The following is a 14,600-nucleotide window of genomic DNA, read 5'->3' on the forward strand; positions in this document are numbered from 1 at the left end:
GGTTCCTTCTTCACGCTCTCAGGGAGAACCTGTCCATGCCCCTCTCCTAGTTTCTGGCGGTGGCCGGCAATTCTTGGTGCTCTTTGGCTGGTTTGATGCATCTGTCTAATCTCTGCCTCCTTCTTCTCATAGCCTTCTCCTCCCTGTGTCTCTGGATAAATGAATAAATGGGGATAGGAGACAACTCTTCCTTCCTCTCCTCTTCTTATGAAGGTGTCATTAGAATCAGGGCACACCTCACCCAGTGTGACCTCATCTCAACTTATTTAAATCTGCAAAGAACTTATTTCCAAATAAAGTCATATTCTGAGGTTCCAGGTGGACCTGAATTTGGGGGGAAAACCCAGATACAACAACTAAATACAACATGAAATACTGGGTGGTATCCTAGAATAGAAAAGAACTTTACTGGGAGAACTGATAAAATCTTGAATAAACTCAGTAGTTTCGTTAATAGTATTGTTTCGATGTTAATTTCTTAATTTTGATCATTGTGCCATGCATGGGTGTACAAAGATGTTAACATTGGGGGAAGCTGAGTGAAGCCATTTGGAATTTCTCTGTACTATCTGCAACTTTTCCATGCATCTGAAATTATTTCAAACTTTAAATTATTTTTAAAATGACTGTGCAAACACTTATCCTTTCTAACGTTCCTCTGGGTTTTTCCACTGCAGAAAAGATTGTAACCAGACAGTAAGAAGGATGTTCAAAACTCTTTCACGTCGTTCCTTCATTCTCTGACCAAAACCATGACTTTTCCATATCACCTTGCCGGGCTACACCCCTGATGTTGAAACTGAGCTTCAAGGCCAGTCTAGAAGGAGGCGAAGAGGTTTAAGAAATCCCTCTTGCTGTCTTCCTAATAAGCCATTCTATTGCAAAGGGAGCCCAGGGAAAGTATGAATAAAGAAAGAAGTGAAGGAATGCCCAATATATTGATAACAAGTATTTACTGGTCACCTTCTCTTTTTTGGCCAGTCTTCCAGGCATGGGGGATACAGCTGTGAAAAAAAATAAAAGCCAAAAAAAAAGACCAAAAACCTCTGCCCTCATGGAGCTGACATCTAGTGGGGAAAACAGATTAGAAAAAACATAAACAAATAGACAATTTATATAATTTCAGGTAGCAGGAATTATCGTGCAGGAAACAAATGAAGCTGGATACGGAGATGGAGAGGGAGGGGGGTGGCTAATTTAGATGAGGTTGCGTGGGAGGGGGCATTTGAAGTGAGACCTAATCAATGTGAATATTTCGGGAAAGGATGTAGGAATAATAGCAAGTGCAAAGGCCCTGAAATGGTTGTCGGTTGCAGTAAAACTGTCTTTATTCACAGTTAACACGAGCAGCTGCGGAAGAAAAAAAGAATGATTCGGTCCAAAATGTCAACAGTGCCCAGGTAGAGAAACCCCACAATACATCCCTCCCTTGCCCCCAATTCCCTCTGCAGCAGAAGCTGTAAGTCAGACCACAAGGAGGACTTCCGAAGTTCCTTCAAAGTCTCATTCTTTTGAGCCCCTGGTTTCCCAATGAGGCAGGGCCACCAGGCCCCTCTCAACATGGTTCTAGGGTCAGGGAGAAGTTATTTACGGGGTTGGGGGAGATACAGTAGTGTCCCACCCCACACCAAAGTGGGGGGAGATGCCAAGGGAAATTCGAGGTGCATAATGTCGTAATCAAGCCTTCACCCCTCTGCCCCAACCAGCCTTTCCAGCACTTAAACAACAACCCCAGCCCCACCCCCATCCCACTGGGCCTGGGACCCGGAGTGTCAAATTCCCCAGAGCCTCCCAGCACTTCCTCCTCCGCCCCATGGGAACAGCGGCCACGGGGAGCACCCACAGGGAGCGCGGTTCTTGGGGGCTCCCACACCCCCACCTGGCCTCCCAGACCCATGGCCTCAGGACCTCTCTCCCCATCCCGTCCCGATCCCGTCCCCGGGCTCTCAAGCCTGGGACCAGACACGGTTTTGGCAATCTGCAGTCCCCAAAGACTAGGGCCAGTTTCTGGGGCAGGAGCCAAGAAGGCCCAGACAGAGCTGGTGGAGGGCTGAGGAGGGCAGGGAGCCGGCTGGACTCCTGGGCGGTGGGGGCAGGCTCTTCCCAGCCCAAGGTCTTTCCCTGGGGCTTCCAGCTGCCCCGCCCCTCCCCAAGCCTCCTTCAACCTTGGCCTGGCCTCAGTGACAGGGAAAGACTCAGGGCAATCGGAGGGGGAGAGAGAAGCAGAGAGAAAGAGAAAGGGAGAGAGAGTGAGAGACAAGACCCAAGAGACAGAGCCATGAGGCAGAGAGAGACAGAGATTGAGGGAGACAAAAAGATTCAGAAGCAAAGACTGCAGAGGCAGAGACACATATGGAATTGCAGAGGCCAGCTGAGAAGGACAGACACACAGCACAGAGACCCTCGAGAGGGGCCGGAACAACAGGCTCCCAGAGGGTAATGGGGAGGTTCAGGGTCTCCCCCTCTGGCCCATCTTCTTTTTGTGGTGGCCCCACAACCCCATCCCCCCCAAAACTGAGCCTAAGGCCTTGAATGGCAAAAACTGGAGGAGAAGGGTTGGCCTCAGCCCTGGGCAAGGGACCTTCAGTGACCCCAGCAGGAAGGACCGAGGTCAGCCTGCAGACTGGACTGCTCCAAGCTGTGACACCCACCCACCGAGGCACACGTCCAGCTGGCTGTCACACACAGGGTATGGCGGGAAGATGGGAGGGGATTCAAGTTCACTGGGAAAACGAGGGATTGGGCGGGGAGTGGTGTGGAGAGAGGCAATTTAAGAGCAGCCCCCACCTCCCAGGCACACCCAGAGCTGCAGGGTGCACATCTGGAGCACAGGCAGGTCTGCTCCAGAACACACCTCAGCTGCCCCCACGGCTCAGCAGGTAAAGGGCCCAGGGTGGGGGGTCCCAGGAGAGACAGCGTCACCCTTGCCCTCTCTCTCTCCTCTGAAGGTCCTCGGGGACTCTGTTCATTCACTCAACAAGTATTTCCAGAGCTCCCAGCCAGGGCTGGGCATGGCTTCTCTGCGCTGGTGCTTCACCCAGCGGGTGGCATCTTATTCTGGAGTGGGAGCCATTGGTACAGAACCCTCTCCCGGTTTCTGCTATTTCCTTCCCTCTCCGCCTCAGCCTCTCTTGGCTTTGGTCTCTGCATGTCTCTAACCTGCCCTGTTTTCTCATTCTCTTTCTCTGATTCATTCTTTCTCTCTCTCCCTCCCTCCCTCCTTTCTTCTCTCCATCTGCCCCTACTTCTGGGGCCTGGGGTGGGAGGGCAGGAAAATAAGGGGAGAGAGGATCTCGGTCCTTCGCCAGCCCTGCCCTCTCCCATCTTGTCCTGCAGCCGCCTTCGCCATGGCCATTCTGAGCATAGCCATCTTGCTCCTGCTTCTGGCCCTCACCTGTCTGATCCTGACCCTCAACTCGAGGGGCAAGGGCCGGATGCCCCCAGGACCCAGACCCCTCCCAGTCCTGGGAAATCTGCTGCAGCTTCGCAACCAAGACATGCTGACCTCCCTCACCAAGGTGCAAGGCCCCGGCTCGGGTGAAGGGGTGAGGGACAAGGGGCATGGTCCCCCGGTCCTGGGCCCCCCGTGACCTCTGTCTTTCCACCGGCAGCTGAGCGAGGAGTATGGCTCGGTTTACACCGTGCACCTGGGGCCCAGGCGGGTGGTGGTCCTCAGCGGGTACCAAGCCGTGAAGGAAGCCCTCGTGGACCAGGGAGAGGAGTTCAGTGGCCGCGGCAACTACCCTGTGTTTTTCAACTTCACTAAGGGCAACGGTAAGGCTGAGCCCCAGCTCCTCCTGCTCTGCAACCTTTTCTTCACTGGGTGAGGGGACGAGGGTGAGCAATTGTTTTCCCGATTTTGGTGACACCCAAGGCCACTGACCTCGCTGATAGCACCAGATGGGATGGAGCCAGGTAGTCCTAGTCTAGGGCTGATGTCTATCCCACCTTCCCCATCTCCAAACCCTATCACCACCCTGGAGGGTACTTCCATACCAGTCCCAACTCCATGCAATTCCAACCCCATTCTCAGCCCAATCCCCATTCCTTCCCAGCCTCATCACCACCTTTTACCTCAATCAAGTAGCCAAATTACCTGACCAAGGGCTCAATCCAATCCCAATGCCCATCAACTCTACCCTCATGTTTCCACTTCAATCTCAACACCTTCTGCAACCACAGTCCTGATTTACATCTCACTTCAACTTCCACTCCCATTATAAACCTCTCCCAATCCCCATTTTAAACTTCATTATCAACCCCCTCCTGATCCCTTTTGTTAAACTGAACCCCACTGCCACTTCCCCCCATCCCCAGCACTATCTTCTTTTCCAATCACCTTCTCAAGTTGCCAGTCCCCATGTCCCATTTTCAACTTCAGTCCCACTACCATCACCAAAACCAACCCCACCACTTTACCCAACCCCAAACTCAATCTCAACCCCAATCTAACAGTCCCTGTCATTCTACCCCACTCTATCCCCATCACCAACCTCATCCCCAATTTATTATCAATCCCATAATCCCCCTCATCCCTTAGTGTCATCCACATCCCCAACCCAAGCCCAACTCTATCCCACCTACCTAGCAATTTGTATCAACTCCAAATCTCTCCCATCTCAAACCCCTAACCCAACTGTCACACTCAACACGAGCCCAATTACCCAATATCCTCTCCTCCTTAGGTTTGGAAATCACCTTGTCTTTGTGGTTTTCAAACTTTTTTTTTTTAACATAAATGTCTTCTTATTCAAAGGAAATCAATGTGATGAGTTCCAATAAATGACCCAAAACAAACAAACAAACTCTGATTGAAAAGGAGGTCCTGGAGATCTGCAACCCAGTCTATCTTCTCCCCCTAAGGAATCTTAGGGCTTCCTCTGACCCCTTCACTAGATGGGTCCCAGTTGCCCCAGGATTTGGACTCCGAGAGCTCTTGCAAAATACCACCTATTGCATATTGAGGACACTTTGCACTTTTCATGTCCCCTTTCCGGGGCTCAACCTTATGATCTCACCTATCAGGTTCTCCTGATGCTAGGAGACGGAGAGAGGATACTTCAGGTCACCTTGCTACCTTTGCACAGAAAACATCTGGAAAAATAAATCTTTTGTTATTCAAAGCAGCCACCATCTAATTATTCAATGCACAGCACAGAGGGTAGCTGCAGCAGTCTGCCACTCACTAGCTGTCTATCCTTGCACAAGTGGCCTCCCCTCTGTGACCCTCAGTCTGCTATAATGAAAGAGTTGTTATGAGGAGTCAATGAGATAATGTCTGCAATGCAAGGTAATGCATTAGACTTCTCTTTTCTTTGGTATCTAGTTCTCTGCTCGACCCAGAGGAATCGGAGACAAAGACATCTGAGACCTTACCCTATTGTAGCTCCCAGTCCAGTGAAAGATGCAGCCCAAACACCAGAGTGATCAGGGCTGAGATGAGGGGTGTCCGGGGTCCTTCGGAAGCTAAAAGGAGGCACCTGACCCAGCCTGGAGGGTCAGGGAGGGCTTCCTGGAAAAAGTGGGCGGGAGCGGGGGGTGGGTTTCCAAACTGTGTCAGTCTCCCTCCTGTTCAGGAAAGGGGACTCGATGGGCAGTGGTCTCAGGGATGGGTTACTGGTTTTATTGGTTGAGCCGGCCCCATTCTCTTCTCCTTCCAGGCATTGCCTTCTCCAATGGGGACCGGTGGAAGGCCTTGAGGAGGTTTTCCGTCCAGATTCTGCGGAACTTCGGCATGGGGAAGAGAAGCATCGAGGAGCGGATTCTGGAAGAAGGCAAATTCCTGCTGGCGGAGCTGCGAAAAATGGAAGGTCAGGGTCCCCGGGTGCATCCCATGCCCTCTAGTTCACGTCCGTCTGCCCTAGTGGTCAGGGCTGCACTTACACCTCCCAGAGCTCCTTCGCTTAGCTCACAGTGGGAATGGCGCCGCTAAGGCAGACCGGCTTGTGGTGCTGTTTCCTTAAGGCACAGTGGCTGGATATGTTATGTGGTGGTGGCACAGTGATGGTGCCCTATCATCCTTGTGTAATTGTGGGGGATGATGATGATGGTGGTGATGCTTTGAGAACTCACCACATTTGGGAACCGTGAAAGCACATTTTCATGCATTGGCCAGGGAACAGTCCATTTTGCAGATGAGGAAACGGAGGCACAAAGAGGTTAAGTAACAAAGCTAGTGAGTGGAGGCAGGATTTAAATCCACATCTAACTGACACCAAATTCCACACTCAACACACGAAAGCCCCTTCACTGAGTGCTTACTCTATCCCGGGCCCTATGCTAAATACTCTTCACATGCGCTAACTAGTTTTGTCCCAAAAAAGGTTGAGTCATGTGCCCAAGGCCACATAGCCAGGAAGTGGCAGCGCTGAGGTACAAACCCAAATCAAGGCTGCCAACCCAAGAAAACAAGTTAACAGAAGTAGCCAACACTTCCGTGTTGCCTACCACATGCCAGCACTGTTCCGAGAGCTTTGTGTGTGCCAACTCCTTAAAAATCACCAAAACCTAAGAAAGAGGTCCTATTATAAGGCCTATTTTATGGGAGAGGACACTGAGGCACAGACAGGTTATCAGTCCTCCGCCCTGATTTCCAAATATTGTGGCTTTGGAAGAAAAAAAAATGTAGCAAATGAAGCTGTTTGTATGAAAACATAACAAATGCCTGTATTCGTTTCCTGTTGCTACTGTAACAAATTGCCATAAACTCAATGGCTTAAAACAAAGCAAAATCATGCTCTTACAGTTCTGTTCTCAGAAGTCTACAATGGATCAGCGGGGCTGCATTTCTTCTGGAGACTCTAGGGCAGAATCCATTTCCTTGCCTTGCCCAATCCTTGACTACTCCAGCTTCTAGAGACCATCGCCATTCCTTGGCTCATGGGTCCATCTTCCAAGCCAGCAACATAGCACCCTCCAATCTTTCTCTTTCTCTGCTTCCATCATCACATCATCCTTTCTCACTCTGACCCTCCTGCCTCCCTCTTATAGGAATCCTTGTGATTACACTGGACCCACTAGGACAATCCAGCGTAATCTTCCCCATCTCTAGACCCTTAACATAATCACACCTGCAAAGTCTCTTTTAGAATATAAAGTAACATATTCACAGGTTCTGGGAATTAGGACATGGACATATTTGGGGGGCCATTATTCAGCTACCCCACCACCCTGGTTTGGAACAGGCTCACAATTGGCCAGGCCCTCAGCTAAGCACGTCCCAGCAACATACCCACTGAGTCCTTACAACAGCCCCAGGAGGAGAGAACTATCATCAAGCCCGTTTTACAGATAAGAAAACCGAGGCTCAGAGAAGGGAAGTGAGTTGGCTAAGAGGCCAAGCTGGGGTTCAAACTATGTCTTTCTAACTGCAGAATCAGTTTTGTGGGCCGGCCTACTGGGGCTTGGCTGATGTGTTGGAATGTGTTGTTTTGGTACTGTTTTCTGTGGTCTTATTCAGCTGTTGGACCACTGAGTATTAGGTGTTGTGTTGCTGTGAGTTATTGTTGGGTGAGGTTATAGTGTTGTCAGGCACTGCATGTGATATTGTATGTGTGTTGTCTGCTGTGCATTGCTATAAATTATTTGTGTGCCATCTGGTCCTCTGCCTTGCAGCATTGTGTGTTTTCTGCTGCCTGCTGGGTTGCTGTGTATTATCCTTGCGTGTTGTAGGACTGATGTCGCTATATGTTGGTATTATATGTCAGTGTACCATGTAGAGTGTTACCATGTCCTTAGGAGGTTTGGGGGCTGACTGTTAGTCACTGAGTGTTGCTGCATGTTGCCACGTATGTGGACATAATTGCTGTGTGATTTGCTGTTGCATGTTGCTATGCCTTCTGTGATGCCTGATGATTGCCCTGTCTTCTTGTGCTGTGTGTCGTGTTGCCAAAAATAAAGTGTTCCTTTGTTGGCTATTGTTGGTGTCCATGTGCTGTGGGATGTTGTTAAGTTCCAGGCTGTCTGTTGTATGGCCAAAAACGCTTGGGGTGTTGTTGGGCTGCGTGTCGGGTGGGGATGTGTGTGTGTTCTGTGCGGCAAACTCACGTCACGCTTAGGTTGGATGTCGCAGGAACTAGTGTTGCTGTGTGGGGCCTGCGGTGTGTGGTGCCCTCTGACCCTCCCCACCCTTCACCCTCAGGCGAGCCCTTCGACCCCACGTTTGTGCTGAGCCGCTCCGTCTCCAACATTATCTGCTCCGTGATCTTTGGCAGCCGCTTCGACTACGACGACGAGCGTCTGCTCACCATTGTCAGCCTCATCAATGCCAACTTCCAAATCATGAGCAGCCCCTGGGGCGAGGTCGGTGGGGGACATAGTGGAGGGGATCTACAGGGTCCAGGGACAGGGACTGGGATTTGTCCTGCCTGGCCCCGCCCATTCCCGTCTGGTCCCGCCCCCAGCCTACCCGGCCACGCCCATTCCCTCGGCAGCGTCTCCACTCCTCCTGGCCTCGCTAGAACCTGGCTGCCCCGCATGACTTCGCCCCCGCCTGCCTGATGCACCCTGACCCCACTCACCCCGCTGCACCTTGCCTGCTTCTCCTAACTACCTGCCAACACACCTTGCCTCCGGCCCTGTCCCGTGTCCAGATGTACAACATCTTCCCGAGCCTCCTGGATTGGGTGCCTGGGCCGCACAAGCGCCTCTTCCAGAACTTCGGGCGCATGAAGGACCTCATCGCCTGCAGCGTCCGCGACCACCAGGCCTCTCTCGACCCCACCTCTCCGCGAGACTTCATCGATTGCTTCCTCACCAAGATGGCACAGGTTAACCCTTCCTGGAAGTCCCACCTCTGGTCTGACCTGAGTCCCTCCTGCTGCCCTGGCCTTAAACCAACATCGACCTTGGATTGGCCGGGTTTTGGAAAGGGTTCTCAACCTCCAGGAGGTGAGGGTGGAATGCTTTGCCTCGCTAAGCTGAGTCCAGAGCTACTCCGGGCCACTACCAATAAATTACTCGTTATGAAATCGTTAAGGTTCCAGTCCAAGATGTTAATCGTGGGCCTTGCAGCTGAGATTTTCTGTACCCCGCCCTTCTGCTTCCCCGAGCGAAGGCAGTTAAACAAACGGCAGGGACTAAACTGGCACCCAGCAGCGGTCTGCAGGTCTGCGGAGGACGGGTCCAGGCCGCCGTCAGTGTCGAGGCGGGCTCTCCCGGCCCCGGCTCATATCTCCACCCTTCCACCCCCGCAGGAGAAGCAGGACCCTCTGAGCCACTTCTACATGGATACCCTGCTGATGACCACGCATAATCTGCTTTTCGGCGGCACCGAGACCGTGGGCACGACCCTGCGCCACGCTTTCCTTGCACTCATGAAGTACCCAAAAGTGCAAGGTGCCTGGCCGGACTAGCCACTCACTCAGCCCCGCCCACTCCCTCGCTCCACCCCCCCCGACCCTCCCACTAACGATGAAGCCCCGCCCCCGTCTCCGTCCCCATCTCCCGCCCAGCTTACCTGAGGTCCGCGCTTAGCGCATACACCTGGGTCCCACAGCCAAGCCCACTACCGCACACGGAGGCTGACTGCACCCACGTGGCCCGCGCCGTCCACAGGGCGTGCCTGGACCCGGACCCCGCCCGCACGGTCTTGCTTTGCGGCCCACTTCTGACCCGCCCACATCGCACCGTCTGCGACCCCGCCTCCCCCGACCCACCTCTGTGCCTAGGCCTGAACCCTGGCCTCCATGACACTGACCAGGGTCCCACAGGGCGCCTGCAGCCTGCCCCGCCCATGATCTCAGCCCTCCCGCACAGCCCACCCACTCGATCCAGCATCCAGCGGCGGGTCCTCTAAACCCCACCCACAATTCCTTCAGAGGCCTGGCCTCCAGCACCCCCCACCCTCACAAGCCTTGCCCCTTGCCCAAACCACCCTTCCTTCCACACCTACGTCTCTGAACCCACCTCCGCTAACCCTCACTGCCCCCAGCTGGGAGGTGGCGACTGGACCCCTCCCACCCACGCACCATGCACACACCCCTCTTCCCGGCCCAATCGCACCCGGGTGACACCCTCGACTGCGTATCCCCACCCCCACCAGTTCGCGTCCAGGAGGAGATCGACCGCGTGGTGGGGCGCACGCGGCTGCCCGCGCTGGAGGACCGGCTGGCCATGCCCTACGCAGATGCCGTGATCCACGAGGTGCAGCGCTTCGCGAACGTCATCCCCTTGAACTTGCCGCACCGTGTCATTCGGGACACGGCCTACCGCGGTTTCCTGCTACCCAAGGTGCGCTGGACACCCGGCAAAAAGCTGGCACCCTAGGAAGGGGCATCCCGGGCCAAGCAACGAAGTACTGGGGCCCTAGCAATCAACACCTCCCGCCTTAGCAACTGGAATCTGAGAGCCTTGAATCCAGAACCCCAGCCCCTTTCTAGGACAAGACCCTGTCTTAAACCCCTTTCCCAAGACAGGTCCCCTTCCTAGGACCCTTCTCTGGAAGCCCCAGGTCTGGGACATCATTCTGGGGATTTTCTGTGCCCAGACAGTTCCCAGAGACCTCTTCCTCTTCCAGAAACTCCAGATCTACTCCCACAAGAGGCAGTGTCCCACATCCCTGTCTCAGACCCTATCAACACAACTTCCAGCACCCACTGCTCAGAACCCCAGACCTACACACACGTTTCCTGGACCCCCTGATCAGGTCCCACACCTCACCCTCACCTCCCAGTTCAAATCCCCAGGACCCCAGCCCTGTAGAGTGAAATCCCTGGTTGGTATTTCTATACCGCTGAATCCACCCCCTCCTCCACACAGGGCACAGACATCATCACTCTTCTCAACACCGTCCACTATGATCCCAGCCAGTTCCTGACACCCCAGGAATTCAACCCAGAACATTTTCTGGATGCCAATAAGTCCTTCAAGAAGAGCCCTGCCTTCATGCCCTTCTCAGCCGGTGAGGGGGGCCCAGAGTCAGAGTCGTTGGAGCCCCATATTCCTACCTACATTCTCCAGTCCCCATCCCACTCCCCAAACCCTCTCCCATCCTCCCACCCCACTTCTGACTTTGGGTGCTCAAAGACCTGCACCCCCTCCCAACCCTGTTCTACGGGCAATGACTAAATCCCTTGCAGAGAGAGGTGGGAGGTGGGATAATAATGAACTTGGAAGTGGTCACTGTCAGTCCACTCAGTGGTGCAGTTGAAGTGGTTCCAGGTTTCTTTTGCTTTCTTCTTTCCCTGGCTGAAAAAAAAAAGAAAAGAAACTTCCGGTTTACTCAGTAGCAGAAAAAAAGTTGCATAATTGGTAACTTATCATATTGTCTTTTTCATGTCAGGTGCTGCCTCTGCTAAGAGCTATGCTCTGCAGTCAGACATCCCCCCCCCCAGCTCTGCCACCTCCAAGCTGTGTGACCTTGGATACGTTACTTCACCTCTCTGTGCCTCAGTTGCCACATCCACATAATGAAGATAATAATAAGGGTCACCTCTTGCAGTTATTATGAGGACTAAATTAACTAATAGCATGATCCTTACATGACACATTGCTTTACTTGGTAAACCATTCACAACAATCTCTTGAGGCACTACTATCATCCCTATTTAAGTACCCAAAAACTGAGGACCAGAGGAGTTAAATGGCTTGTCCAAGATCACAAAAAACTAGTAGCTGTGGAACTGGGATTCGAAAGCCAACCAGTCTCACTCGTTATCAGCCAGGTCATTCTGCTCCGTCATTTAAAGCATGTTTCCCAGACTTTTAGATGAGTGGTGTGTGACATCCCCAACCAAGACCCTCCCATGTGTTCCTCTGGGAGTTTGGGGGAGGGAGGAGCCCATCATCCCATCTCATCCCACCGCTCCTCCCCTTCCCTCCCGCCTCGCAGGGCGCCGACTGTGCCTGGGCGAGTCGCTGGCGCGCATGGAGCTCTTCCTCTACCTCACCACCATCCTGCAGAGCTTCTCGCTGCAGCCGCTCGTGGCGCCCGAGGACATCGACCTGACCCCGCTCAGCTCAGGGCTCGGCAACCTGCCGCGGCCCTTCCAGCTGTGCGTGCGCGCGCGCTGACGCCCCGGGCTGCCGGGCCCTTCCAGATTCGTCTGCGTGCGCGATGAAGCCCGCCCCTAGGGGTGGCTCCGTCGCTCTCCTGGTTGCACGGTCTGCATCTCCCTCTCGCTGTCACACTCTTCCCTGCACCATCTGCCTTCCACGTGTCCATCCTTAACCTCTCCCATCTTTATCCCGTCTGCACCCTCGGAAGCAAAGACGGGGAAGGGGAGTTATGCCTTGTTTTACCCAGAGAACCTGTTCTACAACGCGCCCTGTTACTGGCCTTTTTGTATCATTTCCTAGTAAATTATCTTTATAATAGATTCAAACTTGTCTTGGCTGAATTGGGGGGTGGGGGCGGGGAAGAGTGTCCCTTGGAACGAAGGGAGACTGGCTGCAGAGCCCGGTGGAGATGCAGAGCTGCGACCCCTTCTATCCTTAACTCCAGTGGGAAAAATTGCTTCCTGGAGGCAGGCTGCAAGATAAAAGCTGTGAGGATCTGAAGACAGAGAGGCAGAGACAGAAAAAAAGACCACAGGCCAGAAAGAGGGACGAATAGGAAGTCTGGGAAAGGTGGGGGGTGCTGTGCAAAGATAGGGATCTTAGCAGAGGATGTGAGGGCCGGAGATAACCATTACTGATCCTTACAGTGTGTGGCACTGTGTGCTTCTCAGTGCCACACACTGTACTAAACGCTTTACACACTGCATCATTTAATTCTTCCTTTAAGACCCAGCAGTATTAGCACATGTTTACAGAGGAGCAAATGGAGGCTCAGCCTGGTGAAGGGACTTGCCCAAGGTGGAACCACGAAAAGGGCAGGGTTGGGGTCTGAACTCAAAACATCCGGCTTCAGACGCTGCATTGCTGACCACCGCCTCTCAGCCTCCCAAGTCAGACCTGGAGGGAGAGACAAGAGATCAACCCTGCCCGAGACAGAGGAAGGCAAAAAGATACAGAAGCTGCGAGATGGGGAGACAGTGAAGAGAAAGACAGAGGAGGAAGGAGACAGAACTGAGCAGAGAAAGATAGACAGAGAGGAAAAGCAATGAACGGGGACAGTGACACCCAGGAGGACGAGACAGTCCCCAAGACATCCCAGCCCTCTTGCTGGATTAGGCCTCTGCCCTGCCAATTCCTCCCTTTGGGGCAGGGGCCTCCCAACCTGGGGCCACACTTGCCGCCCCGCCATGCTGCTGACGAGAGTTTTCTCCCGCTGGGCGGGCAGGTATCTCAGGCTGCAGGGGGCCAGCCCTGGCGGAGGAGGCTGGGACGCCCTGCCCGAGCGGAGTCACCCGAGGCCAGTCAGAAGCTGGGACATGCTTTGCTGAGCAAGGGCCGGCAGGGTGAGGCCTAGAGGCAGTTCCCACGTGGGGAGTTGGCTCCTTAATCCCTCAACCTTCCCACCACTGCCACCACAGAGTCTGCCTGAAGGGGAGAAAGGGGCAGATGGAGAGATGCAGAGGCCCTGAGAAGGGCTGGAGAGACGGCAAAGAGAGCCGGGAAGGACAGAGAGAGACCCAGAGACTGCAGAGAGAGATCCTGAGAAACCAAGACTGGGAGTGAGACAGGGAAAGAGACAAAGGAAGAGAAATTGAGAAAAAAGAAGAGGCAGGGAGGCCCAGAAAGAGGGAAGACAGCAGATCCTAACAGAGAGACAGAAATTGAGGGAGGAACAGAGAGGAAGCGAGAGCGATCTGAAGGAAATATCACAAAAGGAGACAGAGGGACAGAGGCCTCAACAGATGAGACACAGACATACGGGGAGAGAAGCAGTTGCAGGGGTTCAGCAAAACATAGGCTGGGAGGAACAGAGAGAAAAGGAGTCTGAGTTAGAGACAGGGAGAAAACGAGACAGAACTAGAGACAAGAAAGTCATGCATTCATTCATTCACTCAGTGAACACTTATTGAGCACCTACTGAGGTGAACAAGGACAGACAAACCCCTGCCCTTGAAGAGCTGACACCTCAGAGGGAGAGAGGGAGGACCCAACAGAGCAAACTGAAGGGAGAAGAGCCAGGAGTTGGAAAGAAACCCAGAGACCCTAATGGAGAGGCTGCATCAGAGAGGCTGAAACGGGGCGCGGGGCTGCCTGCAGCCAGCGGTGGAGTTGGCGCCTCTGAGCAGGGGCCCCGCTATCCCTGCAAGTCACCAGGTTCCTGCAGAGAAGGAGGGTGGCAGGTAGGGAGAGCCACGACAGAGATGGAGACAGACGGTTGCGACTAAGGGAGAGAGGCTGGGAGAGTGAGACAGAGAGAGCGTGAGTCCGATGGAAATGGAGAGTCTGGGAAATAAGCCAGGGAAATTAAGGTAAAGAAAGAAGCTGGGAGTTTCACAGAGAAAGAGACAGAAAGACACACTGAGAAAAGGGAGAGACAGAAAACAGGAACAAAGGTAGAGACCAAGAGTGAGACCGGTGGGAAGAGAGAGGTGAACAAAGAGACAGAAAAACACAGAGATTGTGAGGAAGACACTGAGATATAAAGAAATATATAGAGAAAAAGAGACAGAGGCACTGAGAGACACTTCTAGGGACTCTGCCCGGCCCCCTACTCTCTCCCCAGGCTTAGGCCCTGTACCAGGCACCTGGCAGAAGGCTGGGCC

At 53.4% G+C, this 14,600-nt stretch overlaps 1 protein-coding gene and 1 long non-coding RNA gene across 4 annotated transcripts; one reads left to right on the plus strand and one right to left on the minus strand.

The window, feature by feature from the left end:
* Nucleotides 1-2,763: 2,763 nt before the first annotated feature.
* On the plus strand, nt 2,764-12,317 carry LOC119521818 (cytochrome P450 2F5). 3 transcript variants are annotated; one of them, XM_037820488.1, is made up of 10 exons: nt 2,764-2,879; nt 3,337-3,518; nt 3,612-3,774; nt 5,661-5,810; nt 8,141-8,301; nt 8,592-8,768; nt 9,195-9,336; nt 10,043-10,230; nt 10,759-10,900; nt 11,831-12,317. In XM_037820488.1, exons 2-10 carry the CDS (start codon nt 3,348-3,350, stop codon nt 12,010-12,012), a joined length of 1,476 nt encoding a protein of 491 aa, XP_037676416.1. In that variant the 5' UTR covers nt 2,764-2,879; nt 3,337-3,347; the 3' UTR covers nt 12,013-12,317. The 3 variants fall into 3 exon arrangements, with proteins under 3 accessions (XP_037676416.1, XP_037676417.1, XP_037676415.1); XM_037820489.1 differs by having other exon boundaries at nt 2,813-2,875; XM_037820487.1 differs by lacking the exon at nt 2,764-2,879 and adding an exon at nt 2,898-3,075.
* On the minus strand, nt 4,578-8,441 carry LOC119521823. The gene is made up of 3 exons (XR_005214432.1): nt 5,618-8,441; nt 5,377-5,512; nt 4,578-5,094 (listed from the first exon to the last, which is right to left on the minus strand). It is a non-coding gene; the product is annotated as an uncharacterized LOC119521823 (long non-coding RNA).
* Nucleotides 12,318-14,600: the final 2,283 nt, after the last annotated feature.

Source organism: Choloepus didactylus, chromosome 27, assembly GCF_015220235.1.
Source record: "Choloepus didactylus isolate mChoDid1 chromosome 27, mChoDid1.pri, whole genome shotgun sequence".
In the NCBI taxonomy this organism is placed as follows: Eukaryota; Metazoa; Chordata; class Mammalia; order Pilosa; family Megalonychidae; genus Choloepus; species Choloepus didactylus.